General features: G+C 36.0%; 2 protein-coding genes across 2 annotated transcripts; both read left to right on the top strand.

Annotated features, from left to right (window-relative positions):
• Window positions 1-8,077: 8,077 nt before the first annotated feature.
• LOC139018112 (olfactory receptor 51Q1-like) lies at window positions 8,078-9,025 on the top strand. The gene has a single exon (XM_070426752.1). The coding sequence runs from the start codon at window positions 8,078-8,080 to the stop codon at window positions 9,023-9,025; it is 948 nt and encodes a 315-aa protein (XP_070282853.1).
• Window positions 9,026-14,699: 5,674 nt separating this feature from the next.
• On the top strand, window positions 14,700-15,668 carry LOC139018109 (olfactory receptor 51Q1-like). The gene has a single exon (XM_070426750.1). It carries the CDS (start codon window positions 14,700-14,702, stop codon window positions 15,666-15,668), a length of 969 nt encoding a protein of 322 aa, XP_070282851.1.
• Window positions 15,669-18,546: the final 2,878 nt, after the last annotated feature.

The raw sequence follows: 18,546 nt of genomic DNA, 5'->3' as shown, positions 1-18,546 counted from the left end.
TCCCCATAAAGAAAGGTAGTTAGGAGCTGGAAGGTGTCTGAAAAATCTCTTGATCCTTGTTTTCTGGCAAAAGAGGAATTGAAATGAATTATATTCTCTTGAATTGTTGGTATGAGCTCAATAGCAATAGGACACACTAGTTAGCTCAAAGGAGGCTTCCCATACTGGCTCTGATGTGATATTCAGCCAATCCCAACAAGGTTCCAAATTGAAAGTCCCAAAGATTACACATCTTGTTCACTATGCAAAATTCTGAAGGTATCCCACCAGGTTGCAAAATATTTAAAAGAGGCAAGTATTCCTTTATGGACATTAACATTTTCTATCTGATTAGATATTCTTTTATAAATGTTAGAAATAATGTAAAAAAATTACATTTATATTTCCAGGGAAAGGAACTAAGACTTTTGAGATGCAAATATATAGTAGGTGCATTATTATTTCAGTCAATCTCCACAACAACCCTATGAGGTAGGATTAAATGCAATTATGATTATTTTTTCAGATGAAAAGCTGATGTTTAGATATAGTAATCAACTTGATCAAACCTATACATCTAAGAGCTGGCAGTGGAATCTAGCTGTGTCAAACTCCAGAGTCTAAGCTATTAATCTCTAAACTATACTGTCAACTGAGCAAGAACTACAGTTCCATGGATCCTTTTTACTAGTGAGTCAAGTAACATTAATTGAGTATGCTCAGTGGGTCAGGTACAAATCTAGGCCCTAGAGATAAAATGGTCATCAAAAAGACAAGGTCCCTTTCTTTCCACATGAAGCTTAGAAATATATTTTTTTCTAGCTCCATTCTTTTTAATCTTTATCATTCTATTTTCCTGAGGTCCAGTCTCAGAGACAACCTCAGAATCTGACAAAATCCTAGAAAATCACACAATGATTTGTCTAGAAGTCTCTGGGTGTCTATGAAATTCAATAATGAGTATAATCCAATATGACTTTATGGAACAATATCAAGTTTGATTCCATCTTTTTCTGCCATTACATTTATTATCCTAACTTAAAATTTAGATGTTTTGAAACTACCTTGATCCTTTATTTCCTCAACAGGACAACATGATAAGCCATTCTATTCAGAGAGTTATGAAGTTAAATTATGAATTAGAACATGAGAAAATGCATGAAATATTATAGGCATTTCCATATACAAGTGTTTATGACTTTATTTCAGACCAATCCTCCTACCAAGAACAATTAGAAAAGTTAGAGAAGTATGTTGTAAATGACTTCAGAGAGCATTCAGTGCCACAAGGATATAAGATTCCAAAGATAAGGAAAACAGAAAAGTGAGCCTGATATTTAATACTACTTTCCCACTTCAGGAACTTGTTGATTTAAAAGTAATAGCTGGTCCTTAGCTGGTTCAGCTCAGTGGGTAGAGTGTTGGCCTGTTGACCAAAGGATCCTGAGTTCGATTCTGGTCAAGGGCACATTCACTTGTTGCAGGTCTTTCATCATTGATGTTTTTATCTAACTCTTTCTCTCCCTTCCTCTCTGAAGTCAATAAAAATATTTTTTAAAATTAAAAAAATTAAAGTAATGGCTGGTAAAATGAGAAGAGCTTACAGCAAAAGGCTGGAGTGAAGAGAAACAAAAATCAGAACACAATGATCCTCCTAGATGGGGAAACTAAATTCCTAGGCATTTACTTGGACTCCAGAAAAGTTACACCTTGAAATAAGGGAAAATTAGAAATAGACTTGCCTAATATAGTTTTGTGTATTTTTTTAAATCAACTCACTATCTAATTTTACTACTCTGTAAGAATTAAGGTGAGCAGCCATTTCAGTTTTTCCCAGGATTTTCTCACTTTATCTCAGGAAGTACCATATCCTAGAAAATTCCTCAGCCATAAGCTGAGATTGTTGTTCACTTTAATCAGAAATAAAGTTAAATACTCTCAGTAGAAAGATATTAATCAGCATCTCAGATTATCCTTATAATTTTTCATGACAGTCATTGAAATAAAACCAGAAATGCAAAATACAAGAATTGAAAAAAATTAGGAGGAAAAAAAAGAGGTGAAAGGATTAGATCCACAAAAGATCCAGCTATTAGAGTTAACATACCCAGACATTAAAATAATTTTGATTAATATTGCCTAGAACATAAATTGCAAGGTGTAGATTTTAAACAATAAGTGAAAACTAATTAAAAATAAAATAAAAATGCCAGAATAAAAAAAAAATAACTGAAATTAAAAGCCCAATGGATGGGTTTAATCATATTATACACAATTGAAAAAAGAATCAAAGTATTGGAAAATAATTTAGAGTATATCCAGACTATATAAATGTGTAAAGATAAAACATAATGAAAATAATAAAAATAAAATATCCTTAAAGGATATATGGTATTTGCTGGAAAGGTCAAATACATGTATAATTGGAGCCCCAAAAGAAAAACATCCTGGGGGAAAAGTTATATTTGAATATAATAACATAAATATTTTCAAAACTGATATAAAACATAAACCAAAGATTTAAGAAGCTTTTTACAGTTTAAATTTTATTAAATTTACATTTTAATGTAAATGTTATTGACAATATTAGACATTCACAGAGTTGAATTTTTCTATTTGAAAATATTCACTGTAGTCACTATTTTAAAAATTCTGGTCCTTCCCCGAAGTCAACAAACACATTTTGTTTATTGTTTTTCTTTTTATGAAAGCATTTATACAGAAACAAGAAATTATCTACATTTATACTTTTCCTAGTGAAAAATATGCACTGTTCTTTGTTTGATTTTTAATATACACATATATCTTTAAGATAATTCATAACCAGTACATGAAGACATCATCATTTATTTTTACATCTACATAATATTTCCTTTGAGTATCCTGATACATTGTATCTTGCCAGAATTTGCTTACCAGTTTGCAGTTGATGAATGTTTAGTTTGTTTTCATTTTTTGTGCTTTTATAAATAATATTATAGTAAATAATTTTGTATATATATAAGCCAATTTGCACACATGTGAATGCATTTCTAAACTAAATTTTTAAAAGTGGAATTGCTGAGTAAATAATTTTTGTATTTATAATTTTTATAGGTAAAGTATTGTCATGTAAGTCAGACTTATTAATATTAACTGTCCCTCAGCAATTGTGAAAGTACTTTCATCATACCCTTGCCAACCAGTTTGTTTTAACGTTTTTTTAAAATTTGGTAATATCCTATCTAATAATAGACAAACATGGTAATTCACCGTACCTTCTCTATGCCTCCCATTGGCTAATCAGCATGATATGCAAATTAACCAACAAAGATGGCGGCTAATTTGAATACTGCAGGCAGGGCGGGTCAGCACCATCCCGCCTGCCCCGCCGCCATCCGGGCTTGCTATCTGCAACCCGGGGTGGCGGGCGTCCCGTGTGTGACCCGACCCAGGGCGGCTGGGTGGGACAGCATGGCTCCTCTGTCACCCCAGCTTCCTCATCACAACTCCCTTGGGGGCCTAAGCCTTTAGTCGGACATCCCCCGAGGGCTCCCTGGCTGCCAGAAGGATGTCTGACTGCAAGCGTAGGCCTGATCCCCCAGGGAGTGGGCCTAAGTCAACAGGTGGACATCCCTCAAAGGGTCCTGGACTGCAAATGGATGCAGGCCAGGCTGAGGGACGTGCCCCCCCCACCCAAAGTGCACAAATTTTTGTGCACCGGGCCTCTAGTAATGAATAAAGAACTATCTCAATTTTACTTCAATTACTTTCTACTTTAAGTGAGAGTGAACAGCATTTCATAAGATCAAGGAATAGTTGTATCTCCATTTATTATATCAGAACCCAGCATTTTTCTTTTTGCAAAGGGCCAGGCAGCAAATATTTTAGGTTTTGTGGGCCATACAGCTTCTTTCATAGCTATTTAATTATGCCCTTGTAGTGTGGGGGCAGCAATAGACAACACATAAATAAAGGAATATGAGTGTATTCAAATAAAACTTTTTATATGGACAGTAAATTTTGAATTTAACATAATTATCATATGTCAGAAAATATTGCTTTTTAAAAATATATTTTTTTTATTGATTTCAAAGAGGAAGGGAGAGAGAGAGAGAAACATCAATAATGAGAGATAACCATTGATCAGCTGCCTCCTACACACACCCCCACTGGGGTTCCACCTGCAACCCAGCCATGTGCCCTAATCAGGAACCTTCTGGTTAATAGGTCAATGCTCAACCTTGAGCTACACTGATCAGGCTGCACTTTGTTTTTATTCAATCATTTAAAAATGTAAAAACAATTCTTATTTTGTAAGGCATTCAAAAATACATGCATTTAATATTCCATTTCCTTAGACAGGGTCTTCACTCTTACTAAAGACAATAATAAAATTAATGGACTTCCCAATCCACCACCAGCTTCTCTCCACTACCTTATTTTTAAAACATTTTATTAGGAAAATGTTTGAATATGAGTAGAATAGAGAATATTATGAAGAACTTTCATGTACTCTTTCTTCAACCTTAACTTGAAGAATTATCAATATTTTATCAACTTTGACATTTTACTTTTATACTAGTGAATACAGTGTTTAGCTCAATGCTTTATTTTTCTATTTTAAATTATGTCTTTTAAACCTTAACTACAAAAAATGGAGTAATCATATACTTAATGCTATACCCCAAATTCAATAAAATACTACATTCCCAACCAGATGTGTTCTTTACCTAACTTCTACATTTTCAAGGTTTATAACTTCATAATCAAAAGCTCCCTTTTGAAGCAGTGGGAATTATATAGTGACGGATACTTTTTGGAGCCAGACTAGGTGCTAGAAGACAGGTAAACCAGATATGGGATGAAGACAAGCCATGTTTGTGGAAACACTGTGCCTTCGGTGGTAGAAACCAAAAGAAATGTTCACGGTGAACACTCAAGCAGCTGCTGATTTCCACTGTCCAGAGAGAAGTTTAATCAAAATAAAGTCCCATATAAAAATCCTACCCTATTTGTCTCTTGATGGCACTCATCACAGCTCCTTCTTTCCTGAGTAGAGATCCAGCCTTCCTGGGGAATAAGTAAAGGACAATGTATGCCTAATAATGAAGCTAATAATGTAAGACACTGCAAGAGGAAATCCCATTTTCCCTATAAGAGGGAATCTCATTTTGACTTTCGAATCTATCAAGAGATCTGGGATAACTTCCCCCAAATCTTCAAGCCATATCAAATCTGAGTTTGGCCATATTTAAGATGACATCAAAAGGTAAGTGTTCCAACATAATAGTCTTTCTCAAAACCACAGAAGCCACTGTAGGAAGCAGAAGGGAACTAATAATTACTGAGAAAAATATCTATCAGAATATGGCTGTCTATCCCATGTCATCTAACAAAAGTGTCACATTCCCACAAGTCAGCTACCTCAATTATTGGTAATGCTTAACACTCAGTAAATGTTAGAAGTGCTGTTATTTTTCCTGGTTCGGTCCCTTGGGGCCTCAGGTCTCAGAGCACAATCTCTATATTGCTGCAAGGTTCCTATAAGAGCCAGAGGCTTCCCCACCCACCTCCTGCATTCCATCCTGGGATATCCTGGACCATATGCAGAATTCAGCTGCAGAGAATAGAATACAAGACAGAGTGAGCATTGAAAGAATAAGAAAACACACAGGTAAGGCTGGATTGCTCCATGGATGATGAGTAATTAGGGGAGGGATCACCTGGGAAATGAGAACAGGATGTGCTCCATAGAGATAGGAAGAGAATGCAGCCAACCAATGTCAAGGATATTTTGATAGGAGATGGGATGGGGATGTGACAGGTAGGGAACATGAAATGAATTAATTCACCAAGAGATGCATCACTGTCCTCCAACTGAGTTCAAAACGTAGCCCTGATGCCATTGTCCTCAAAGATGAAGAGTTTTCAGTATGTGTTGGTAAGCATCAGCAGATCATCTATCAACAAACCCTGTCCTGGAAATTGGCCTTTTCTGGCTAGTATCCCCTCTGTTCTTATTTTTACTTGTCCTTCTCTCTGCCCTGCAAATGGCTCAACAAATCTCAGAAAAAGGTAAGTTCAAGGAAAGCATGAAAGCATCTAATGAGGAATGAACAGGAAGAAAGAGAGAGAGAGAGAGAGAGAGAGAGAGAGAGAGACCTCACATTCATATAACTTTCATTATAGTACATTGTAAAAATTGTCCTATTTTATTATTAGTTATTGTCATTAATCTCTTACTGGGCCTAATTTATAAATTAATCATTATCATAAATGTGTATATATAAAAATTAGTATAAAAAGATTTGATACTATCTGTTGTTTCAGACATTCATCAGACTGTCCCTCAGCAATTGTGAAAGTGCTTCTTTCATCATACCCTTGGGGGTCTTAAGTATCTCTCAAGGATAAGTGAGGATCTACTATACCACATGCATGAAAAAAAATTGTGCCTATTATCAAAACAAAAAATAATGCAGGGACCCAAATTATGGTAAAAATATTCTGGATCAGAGCAAGAATGCAATGGACAATGAAATGCTAAATAGTCCCAAGCTAGATGGCCTCTTGTAGCCATCATGTAGAAGTCATTTCCTAGAGACATGAACAAGATCTGCCCTACACAGTGCTTGGATGGGCACCACCACCATTTGTCTCTAGCATGTTCTTTCTTTTATGCTTTTACAAATGACCAAACATCTCTGTGATTAGCATGTTCTTTATTTCAGAAGTCTTAATACCTCCACTACCTTATTCAAGTCCACTAAGACTCAGTGCTAAGAAGTTTTAAAAACCTTTGCTCTGGCCTCTCATCTTTTGACTTATAGTTTAAGTATTAAAAGACACACACATTCCTATTGTTTACTAATTTACTGGTAACTACTCAATGGCCTCTGCAATTTCTCTACAGTTTTGGCAGTCCCATTATGTTTCATTTCTAAATCTTTGCCCATGTTTCCTTTCCTTGATCAGATTTTCTAGGGGATTTCAAATTACATTGATTCTTTCAAAGAAATAATTTTTGTATGTTTTTACCCTTTTTTGTCTAATTCAAAGTTTATTTTATCCTTTTTCATTTTTAAAAAACTTCATCTTATATATTTCCTAAATTCTTGAGTTTAATGATTTTCCAGCAATTCTTAGTTTGGCATTTATGAACATTTTAGGAGGAATATGCTTAGATTTAGTGAATAATATCCCATTAATAAATTTGTGCATTTTCTGATAAAGAAGTCCACAGCTTTTCTTATCAGAACATTCTAAAAATTAATAATCATTTATTTAATAAAGCTATATTTATTATTTTATTTAAAGAATAAAAACCTGCATTTATTGCCTGTGGGGCAGTATAACCCTCTTCTTTAGAACATATAATCTACAAAAATTGTTTGCAAATCTTCAAATTAATTCACTACTCAGACCACTTTAGTTTAGCTTATTTTTTTATGATTCTGCTGAAGTTTCTTCCCAAAAGGTTACTACCTACATCAAAGCCCTAAATTGAATAGACTCTTTTCAGTATTTATATTATTGAGTATCTGAGAAGCACTAAACTCTGGTGACCATATCTTTTATCTTTTTTGCTTCTGTGACTCCTATTTTTTTTTTCACCCACATCTCTGAATTTTTTTTTCTTTGCTTCTTCTTCTGCATCTACCAAACTGCTAAATTTTACATTTTTTTTTAATAAAGCGGAGCTCAGTTTCTTTCTATTCTCACCCTAAATTCTTGCCTATGTTAGCATATCATCTCCTAGCTTCTCAGCTACCATCAGTATGCCACGGTCTCCCCTATGTCCAGCAGGCTTCTTCTCTGTCTTGGATGTCATACCTATTTGCTTAGTTTTCATTTCTCTAGGATAGCTGCTATGACCATCGAATTCAATTGTACAAACTGAACCTGTGATCTTTTCCCCAAAATCGGCTTCTATTCCAATACTCCAGGAAAAAGTAAGTGTTACTATTTTCCATGTAGTTGCAGAGAATCCTCAGTCCTGTGTGTTAGTGCTCTGGCTAACTGGATCCTGGATTGAACAGATAAAGAATCCATGGCAGTATCACACTGATGGAATTCTTATTACAGAACACAGGTTCTGGTTTTGCATTCATCCATCATGTCCGAGGTAACTAACACCACCAAAGGCCCCTTTTACTTCATACTCACGGGCATCCCTGGATTTGAAGATTCTCACATCTGGATCTCCATCCCCTTCTGCTGTCTCTACACCATCTCCATCTTGGGCAACACCACCATTCTCAATGTCATCCGCACAGAGCCATCCCTCCACCAGCCCATGTACCTATTTCTCTCCATGCTGGCCCTGACTGACCTGGGTCTCACCCTCACCACTCTGCCCACTGTCATGCAACTCCTTTGGTTCAATATTCGTAAGATCAGTTTTGAATCTTGTTTTGCCCAGTTTTTCTTCCTCCATGGATTCTCCTTTATGGAATCTTCTGTGTTGTTGGCCATGTCCTTTGACCGCTATGTGGCCATCTGCCACCCCCTCCATTATGCCACCATTCTCACCAGTGAAGTCATTGGCAAGATCGGGTTAGCCATCATTTGCCGCTGTGTTCTGGCTGTTCTTCCCTCCCTTTTCCTGCTCAAGCGCCTGCCCTTCTGCCGCTCGCACCTTCTCTCTCACTCCTACTGCCTCCACCAGGACATGATCCGCCTGGTCTGTGGTGACATCCGGTTCAACAGCTGGTATGGATTTGCTCTGGTTTTGCTCATTATTGTGATGGACCCTCTGCTCATTGTGCTCTCCTACTCACTCATCCTGTTAAGTATCTTGGGCACAGCCACATGGACAGAGCGGCTCCGGGCCCTCAATAACTGTCTATCTCACATTCTGGCTGTTCTGGTTCTCTATGTTCCCATGGTTGGCTTATCTATGACCCACCGCTTTGCCAAGCATGCCTCTCCACTGCTCCATGTTATCATGGCCAATATGTACCTGTTGGCACCTCCTGTGATGAACCCCATTATTTATAGTGTAAAAACTAAGCAGATCCGCCAGGGAATGTTCCATTTACTCTTCCAGAGGAAAGTGCACTGACTATTCGAATTTAAGTTTACAGAAGTAGTTGTATATAAATGCATGGAGTCAAGAGCAGGAATACTATCATCAAAACTGTAAGCAGCATTCATTGGATAAGGAATAGCTTCTGTATAAGAAGGTCCTAATGTAAAACAAAATAAATCATTTTTCTTTGACTAGAAATTAAAAGACCTAAAGTTTCTTATACTCTACTTTATTTATTCTTCAATAGTCACCCAACTTTGAGAAAAATTTAAAAATATACACAATCTCTGTTCTGCTTTCTTCGCAGAGATGTTGTTATTAAGATGTGGTGAAGTATAAAATTCTACTTTATAAATTTAAAATTCCAGTTACTGTATAAAGATATATTTAGAAGCTGTAACATGTTCACACCTTGTAAAATTCCTGAAACAAATGTCAGATTTTAATTAAAAACAGATGCTCTTGTAACCTCAATCTGCAATAATAAAAGAGAACCTTCCTAAACTAGGAGGTCAAATTGAAAAAAGAAAGACCATTGTGGACATCAGTGCTACTTGGGGAAAAAAATAAACACCAAACATAAAAGACAAAGTGCAAATAGCTTGAGGGTTTTGAGAAACTGTTGAACTAATATTCACTGGAAAGTTCTATTAAACTCAAGGGTAGAATTATGATTCACAGAAATGGTAACTACTGCTGAAAGAAGATAGTAGATGGAGTTATGAGACAGACAATACCTGAAAGATAAACATCAAATGAGCTTGAATGTTGAGTGTGAATGTGTAGAAACAACTATGATTTGATTATGATTAGACTTGCTTTCTGAACTGGCTCAAGTTGTACTCCTATCTTGTTGTGAGCCTTTGATTAGCCATCATGACTTGTTAATAAATAAGCTGAGAGAGTTGTTTAGCTTTTCAGAGTCACAGCTTCTTCTATCATGAAATGTATACCATTATGCCTTCATAACTGGTATTAATGAATATTACATAGAAAACACTGGTAAACTGCCTTAAATGTGCAGGAATACTTTTGCTAAAGGAACATGAAGTGATGAGGAGGAAGCTTTCTCAGTAAAAGTGTAAATAGTATCAGACAAGGGTGAGGAATGAAGGTTGTGGAAAGAAGTTTTTAATGTAAATAAAGAAGTACTACTGTTTGGAATATAGAGAGTTCTAAATAAAAGTCATTTTCTTCCATTCAATAATCCCAGTCAGTGATATTTTCAATTGTTATCTGCAGGTATGTATATATACATAAAGGGTCTAGGGATTCCCACTAACCCACCTGGTAGATTGAGGATATTTCGATATGTGCTACAATTCTCACCTCTCACTTCTCAGACACCCTAAACAAGATCATACACATTGATCTCAATAACTGAAACAATCCAGGAATAAAGAGAATTAAGTCTCGGAACTACATGTAGATTAATAATCCATATAGAAAAACATTAATATTTTAAGAGTTTATAATAAATTTTTAAATAAGTGTCTCACCACATATTTAGGTGTGCCTCAGAATAAGTTCCTATGTTTAATGAGATTTCATCAATAGTCAGGGCCACAATCTTAGCACCATTTCAAGGGGGATAGTCGGGACTTGAATTGATTTCAGAGAACAACTCACTTAGGATGTGGCCCACATCAGTTGTCCAGGGCTAATGACCCATCTCCCAAGTTATGAAATCAGATCATCCTAAATTATGCATTTTTAAAACTAAGTTTATTAAAAAGGTGTCTTTTCCTCACTATATAATTTAATTTTATTATGGATCAAAGAGCAGATACAGTGAAGTAACAACAATAATCTGCTGCTGAATAAAATATGCAGTTGTCACAAAAATAAAAGCATCCAAAAATATATAATTATTACATTTATCATAGCCCTGACTTTCTCTTTTTTCAAAGGGAGATTAATCATAATAGATTTAGCCCAGCCAGTGTGGCTCAGCATTTGAGCATCAACCCAGGAACCAAGAGGTCACCTGGTCAGGGAACATGGCCAGGTTGTGGGCTTGATCTCCAGTAGCGGGCATGCAGGATGTAGCTGATCAATGATGTTTCTCTCATCGATGTTTCTATCACTATATCCCTCTCCCTTCTTCTCTCTCTAAAAATCAATAAAAACATATTATAAAAAATCATAATAAACTTAGAAAACAACAAACTCTCAAACAATATGGGATGTCTTTGTCCCTCCTCATTATTTATATACTGCTAGTGGAACTGTGTTCTTGTTGTTGTTGAGTAGGTAAGCAACCACTGATAACTGGTATGACACAAATTATATCATGACAATAGCCATAGGAGAGAGAAACATGTAAAATGTAAAAACTAGGAGTATTAGTCTCAGAAAAGTAAGTGAACTTTCCATCGTTACACAGTTAGCAAGTGGCATAATTTTCAGGAATCATCCTGGGCCTTTGTTTTCTTCCTCTATCTTTTTTTGCTAGCAGTCTCCTTGACTTTCACAGCATCAATTACCTTATATGTATATATAACTCCCAAATCTTTATCCAAAGATTAAAATTCTTTATTGATCTCCAGAATTATATACCCAATTTTCATCTCTATTAGGATGACTTACTGTCATCTCAAACCCAGTATGTCTGAAACTGTACCAATTACCTACTACCCTTAGTTCTAGCAACATCCTCTCTCTATCACACCAAACACACACACACACACACACACACACACACTATACACATCATACACACTATAATACATCATCTGCATTTATTTTCTGACATTATTTCATATCTTGGTAAATGCCAAATTCCCACCTACTATAGAAGTGAAAGAAATCCAATGATGATGTAAATATACACATTTATAAATATTATATATAAATACTAGTGTCCTGGTGCACAGATTCATGCAAATTGAAAGGAAATTAATTAGAAGAAATATTTTAATAAAGCTATTCAAGCCTTAATAATTAAAAGAAAATAGGATTCTACTGAGTCTCCTACAGGACTTCTGTGAGGATCAAATGAGATGAGGCACTTGAAAATGTTTCACAAACATTTGGTTAAAGTGTAAAATGTTTGCACCTGGCTATAAAGCAAGTTGTGTTCCTGGGCTAAAGAAACTCCAAGGATGCTAGTCTCTAGGGAGAGGAAGCCAGGCATTGATACTTGACATCATTCCTCAGCGCTCACAGCCACCATTTCTGGGCTGGGCTAGGCTGTAGGATGCATTTTATGCCATAGGGTCTTAGCAGTGTTGGCTGCTATTTGGTGGGCTGTTGCTCCAGGGTGGTGGCAGGGCCTGTGTCCCACTTTGGGGAAGCCAAGTGTTGGTTTGTTGGTGCCAGGTCCATGGTGCTGTTTCTTTGTAAATGGCAAGTGCACATCATGGCAGCTCCTTCATTGAGCTTCTGCCCAGTGGTGGTCAGTGTGCGTCATAGCTACCGGTCGGATGGTCAGATAGTCGAACGGACACTTAGGCTTTTATATATATATATATATATATATATAACACAAATATATACACCAATATATGTATATACTAATATATATGTATATTACATGCATAGTAAATATTATATGCATATAAATATATAAATAATATTGGCCACTTAGTCTCTTTCTACTTTTTTATTATTTTGTTATATAAGGCAAATTAACTACTTTGAGGATGAAGTTTTAGTCTCATTTATAATCATTTCCTCATCATTTCATTCCAGAATTGAATTTTATGACACAAAATGTGTGATTTCATGTGGTAATTGTGCAAAAATTGTTTTCTAGAAATTATTATGCACATTTTACTTCCTTAGGAAAGTACAAATACTCCTCATTATTATGGCCTTATCTGCATAGCATGATGTTCTAAAAAAAAAAAAGCTTCTGCTATTTTGAAAAGTTTAAAACATTGTTTATAGTATTTGATTTTTTATTATTGCATTCTTGGGTAAGGTGGTTTTGTAATACATATTATATTGTGAAGCATATTGAAATATGCTTGCTTATAATTGTATTTCCATATTTGTTGTGAACTTTGTTATAGTCCTTCCTGTTAATCTATTGTGCTACTAGCAATGATAAATATTAATACATTCACTTTTTTATATTTAGGATATCAATTCTTTCTATAGCATGTTTTCATAAGTGGTTTTTAAAGTTTATTTTAAATTTCTCCATTTTTATTACAGAGAAAAATTTAATTTTTTGTGATTCCATCTTTTCATCTGTGATTTGTTTTTACTGCTGCTATGTTTAGATAGTCCTCCTCAATGAAAAATTAAAATGCTTATATCGTTTTCTCTAATTTTTGTTAGTGATTTACATTAAATTACTTTATCCACTTGGAATATAATTTTGTGCAAATCATTAAGTGTGCCACCAAATAACTAACTAATAAACAGTTTTCTTTCTAGTTCAGTGTTGATATGGCTATCAATATTTCCTTATTGTATAAATATATTAGAAAAGTTGATCTTTGTGGTTTCCAGAGGTTCACTGCAAGGCGATTGCTTCTTGAAAGTGGTGCGTGACATTCTTTTTACCTGTAGCTATCCTGTCCCTTGCAGTCCTGCCCCAACTTCAGACTGCTTACAGAAGAAAGTTTCTTGGAACCAATTTTCTAAGAGATTGTACATTTCAAGCATGAGCATGTATTTTCAAATCATATTCAACAAATTCTAAAAAACAGAGCTTATATGTGGTTTTCTGACTTACTGCTCAATGAGGATACGGGGACAGAAAAACCTCTCAGGGACACAGCTGACATCCTGGCTTCCCAGTGGACCCCAGGTATCGAGATGCCTCTTCATTATAATCCTGAAGGGATTTTCCACACTCCCCCATCTTCCAGCCTAGAGATTTGCAAAAGCTTATAATTTAGCTATCCTGTGGGTCAAACACAGAAGACAAAATCTAAATATAAAGAAGAGGGTACCAACCATAGGCAGGAGAAATCACAGGTAAGACTCCTCTGTGAATGTTCAGGATAAAGAAGGAGAGGGTGATGACTACTGTTAGAAAATGCAAAGATTTAATACCAGTGATGCACTTAGGGCAGTAACTAAACATAGAAAGCAATCAATAAGTGTGATAGTCCTCATTTGGGCTCACTCTCACTTCTCTCCTACACACTCTGCCCTTTGCTTCCAGTTACATTTTGATATTGCATAAATGCAATCCACAGCATCAGATGACATTAACTCATGAGAATAAGAAGACAGATCAGAAATAAGCACTAACCTAGAGTAAATTTGACCTGAGTGTATGATGAAATAAACAGGAGATAAAGAAAGACATGGTGATGACTTCAGAACAAGGGAAACAGGTGAGAATGCTGTTATCCAAGAAAATTTAAAAGGAGACTCTGGATTAAAAACATATATTGGCCAATACATTTTCATTTTGGAGTTAATTTTAAGTCTTTGTGAGAATGGAATTGGTAGCAGAATTTGGATGAAAGGCAGATTCCAGGGTTCTAAGAACTTAACAGGAGTGGTAAAACAGAAACAGGAGAATTAAAAACGTGTTTCTCATGAATTAATATGTTGAGTTTTCAGGGAATAAGGTTTGTGTGAAAGCAATCTTTCCAGAGATGGGATAAATACAAGCAATCATTGTGTTGTTCTATCTTTCCTTAGTTGCCCAACAATTCTAAACCTTTATTTGGGTAAAGTTAGGTCAAAATAGGGCAAAAACAGAAATCATATTTGTGTTCTCTCTGAGCAAAGACTGAACATGAAGCTACATTCCTCAGTCATGTTCGAAGTGACTAACACCACCAAAGAATCTTTCTACTTCATCCTCATGGGCATTCCTGGATTTGAGGCATCTCATATCTGGATCTCCATCCCCTTCTGCTGTCTCTACACCATCTCCATCTTGGGCAACACTACTATTCTCACTGTCATCCGCACAGAGCCATCCCTCCGCCAGCCCATGTACCTATTTCTCTCCATGCTGGCCCTGACTGACCTGGGTCTCACCCTCACCACCCTGCCCACTGTTATGCAGCTCCTCTGGTTCAACATTTGTGAGATCAGCTTTGAAGCTTGCTTTGCACAGGTATTTTTCATTCACACATTCTCCTTTATGGAATCTTCTGTGTTGTTGGCCATGTCCTTTGACCGCTATGTGGCCATCTGCCGCCCGCTCCATTATGCCACCATTCTCACCAGTGAAGTCATTGGCAAGATCGGGTTAGCCATCATTTGCCGCTGTGTTCTGGCTGTTCTTCCCTCCCTTTTCCTGCTCAAGCGCCTGCCCTTCTGCCGCTCGCACCTTCTCTCTCACTCCTACTGCCTCCACCAGGACATGATCCGCCTGGTCTGTGGTGACATCCGGTTCAACAGCTGGTATGGATTTGCTCTGGTTTTGCTCATTATTGTGATGGACCCTCTGCTCATTGTGCTCTCCTATGCAATGATTCTAAAAAGTGTCCTGAGAGTAGCCTCCTTGGTTGAGAGACTTCGAGCGCTAAACAACTGTCTGTCCCACATTTTGGCTGTTCTGGTTCTCTATGTTCCCATGGTTGGTGTATCCATGACCCACCGCTTTGCCAAGCATGCCTCTCCACTGGTCCATGTTATCATGGCCAATATCTACCTGTTGGCACCTCCTGTGATGAACCCCATCATCTACAGTGTAAAGACTAAGCAGATCCGCCAGGGAATTATGCACCTTCTTTCCCAAAGAAACACACATTAAAGATGAAAGAATGATTGCGTTAAATTACTAAGGACTTTGATTCATAGGCTTATGGGGAAAGTACAGTAAGAATTGCTAAGTGGAGACTGAGACTGTTAAATAAAATGCCACTCTATTTTTAAGGCAGTATGACATAATTTTAACTTTTAACGGATGTTTGGCTTGGAAGAGCTGGAAGTAAGTGTTCTATCTAAAAGAGATGCAGCTATGAGTTGATTGATATCTAGCACAGTTTATCAGCTATGCCAGCGGGATGAGCTTCATCAATTGAGTATATATCTGTTTAAGTTGTGTGTGTTTTTCCTTCTGGATATTCTTTTTTTCCCAAGGGGTTGGTTAAATAAGTAAGAAGGAAACACTTCGTTGTTGCTCCCACTACCTGTTCTCTTAACTTACTTAAGTGGTCAGGTTAACACTAGCTCCATGGCCCTGAGGGGGACCTACTGGCTGTGTGCTTTGACTTTCTCTTGTGAAAGACTGGAAAATCTTTGAAGGAGAATGGATACACAGCAAGTTTCTTAGCTATTCAGGTTTGCCTAATCAACAACACACATCATGATTTCGGCAGACCTAATGACTACATGCAGAGTCTAAATCAGGGCAGGGTGTTTAGATCCCCCATAGCTAGAACAAGATTCCTGCCTTGCTAGAAGTCCTTAGTATTTAGAATTTTAAATAGGTGTACAGTCATATTTGTAGGAATAGAAACTCAATTTTCAGACCAAAGCAGATTGTTAAAAATATATATCTCAATGTCCTTAATGAGACTTAATTTCTAGGGGCAGGTTCCCCTTAGCACCATGGATTTTGTATTAGAAAATACTCTTGTAAAGGGATACGACCTTATTGACTATAAAGATTATTTTGTTTAAACCAGGTAAGCTCTCTCAGAAATATCAGTTTGAAAGGCAGCCATAACATTGGTCACAGCTCCTCATTACTTAATTCATGGGGCCTAGGTGGCCAATATTAGGGCTAACTTAGATTTGAATAAAAATACGAAGGGTTTCCATTGAAGCATAGAGGGAGGGAAGATTAAGAGGTAAAAGCAGAGAATAAGTGAAGAAGGGATATCTTCCTTTTCTAATACCCTTCCTCCCCCACTTTCCATGTCTTTACCCAGAGCCTAGAAGTTAGCATGTTTCTTTAGACAACCATGAATCAGCTGGTGTAGCTAAATAAATTGTAGAATCAAAAGCATATGCAATGTCAGAATATGGGAAATTAGGACCAAGAAATCTAATGTCAAAAAAGTCAAGAAAATGTATCAAAGGAGACTTTTTTATTTTTCAGTGGATGATACAGGCTTGATAATGTCCCAAAAAACATAAGGGAAAAAAAAATACATCTTGAGATTATGCCAGTTTTTTTTTTTAGAAGGAGCATATCATATCAATAATAATCTCTTGTTCAGAGTTATCTATCAATTGAATTTTATTGTCACAAATCATTACCTGCAGACAATGCCCACATTGTTTAACTATTTTTTATTAATTTCAGAGAGTTAATGTTGGTAGCCTTTGGTCTCCATGGACCCAAGAAACCAAGGTGAAAATATTTTTAAAATATTTTTATTGATTTCACAGAGGAAGGGAGATGGAGAGAGAGATAGAAACATCAATGATGATAGAGAATCATTGATTGGCTGCCTCTTGCATGCCCCCTATTGGAGGTTGAGCCCACAACCTGGGCATATGCCCTGACCTGGAATCCAACTGTGACCTCTAGGTTCATAGATTGACACTCAACCACAGAGTCACCCGGCTGGGCCAATGGCCAAATAAAGACTCAATCTGGAAATCTGTCCTTATCCTTTGTTCTTCTACCTTTTCTATTGTTTTCTTTCCCTAGAAAAAAATGTTTATTTTCTTTTTGTGAACTTAGGTTCACATAAATGAAGCTAGGTTCTAGTTATTATAATGCCATAGTTTGTGTCTTTTTCTTATATACTAAATATATATCTATATATATATCTATATGTGTTTGTGTGTGTGTTTGTCAGAGAAATACTGATAGATAATTTCAAATTCATTACTCTATTTCACTATAATTTTTGTTAGTTTTCATATTTTAACTTATAACCTAGTGTTATACAATAGGTATATAATACAAGCACGCATTAGTTATAATTTCCTAGTAGCAACATTAAAAAACAAAAGAGAAACAGGTTAAAATAACTTCAAGGTATATGTTTTTTAACCCAATATAACTATAATGTTATCATTTCAATGTGTAACCTATTAGAAATAACATATTCTACATTCATTTTTTTTCATGTTAGGTCTTCAAAATCTGGTCAGATGTTATTACTGTACATATCAATTAAAACTAGCCACATTTCATGGGCTCAATAGCCATATATTGCTGGTGGTCACCATGTTAGACAGTGTAGGTTTAAACTTAACCTTAAAGGCTGCAACATCTAGATTTTTTCATTTGGAAACTATTCCTCAAAGTCATAGTCTTTGAGAGGGTCAGAATACAGCCATAATGATTTGCTAGATAATGTTCTATCATAATATTTTTATAATCATGCAACTATTATTTTTTATTTTTCTAAGTCTTGAATCATTGAACAACTATGAAATAAATCTATCAAAAACTATCTTCACTCTTAGTATTACTGCTAGGCAACCATGTTCCCAGAACAAGTGACTGTGAATGTAATCTTATTAAAAATGAGATTTGATTGTATATTCATTTTATTCATGTATGTTCATGCTTTTGATTTGTGAGTTAGATGGTCTATCCATCTGTTCATGACAGTTAAAACCTAGAAGGAAATATTAGACAAGGCCCAAGAAATTACTGGAACATTTATTGTTAAGTTTTTAGATTTATTCTACATGTTGCATCTAAGTATAAAATATTAGTATAT

The sequence above is a fragment of the Myotis yumanensis genome, unplaced genomic scaffold (assembly GCF_028538775.1).
Source record: "Myotis yumanensis isolate MYYU_CA2020_CCGP unplaced genomic scaffold, mMyoYum1.0.hap1 SCAF_10, whole genome shotgun sequence".
Classification (NCBI taxonomy): domain Eukaryota; kingdom Metazoa; phylum Chordata; class Mammalia; order Chiroptera; family Vespertilionidae; genus Myotis; species Myotis yumanensis.
The sequence above is the reverse complement of the archived record's forward strand: the minus strand, read 5'-3'. Positions and strand labels throughout refer to the sequence as shown.

Excerpts from the sequence above, each read along its gene's own strand:
- LOC139018112 (XM_070426752.1), top strand. The coding sequence starts at position 8,078 with ATGTCCGAGGTAACTAACACCACCAAAGGCCCCTTTTACTTCATACTC.
- LOC139018109 (XM_070426750.1), top strand. The coding sequence starts at position 14,700 with ATGAAGCTACATTCCTCAGTCATGTTCGAAGTGACTAACACCACCAAA.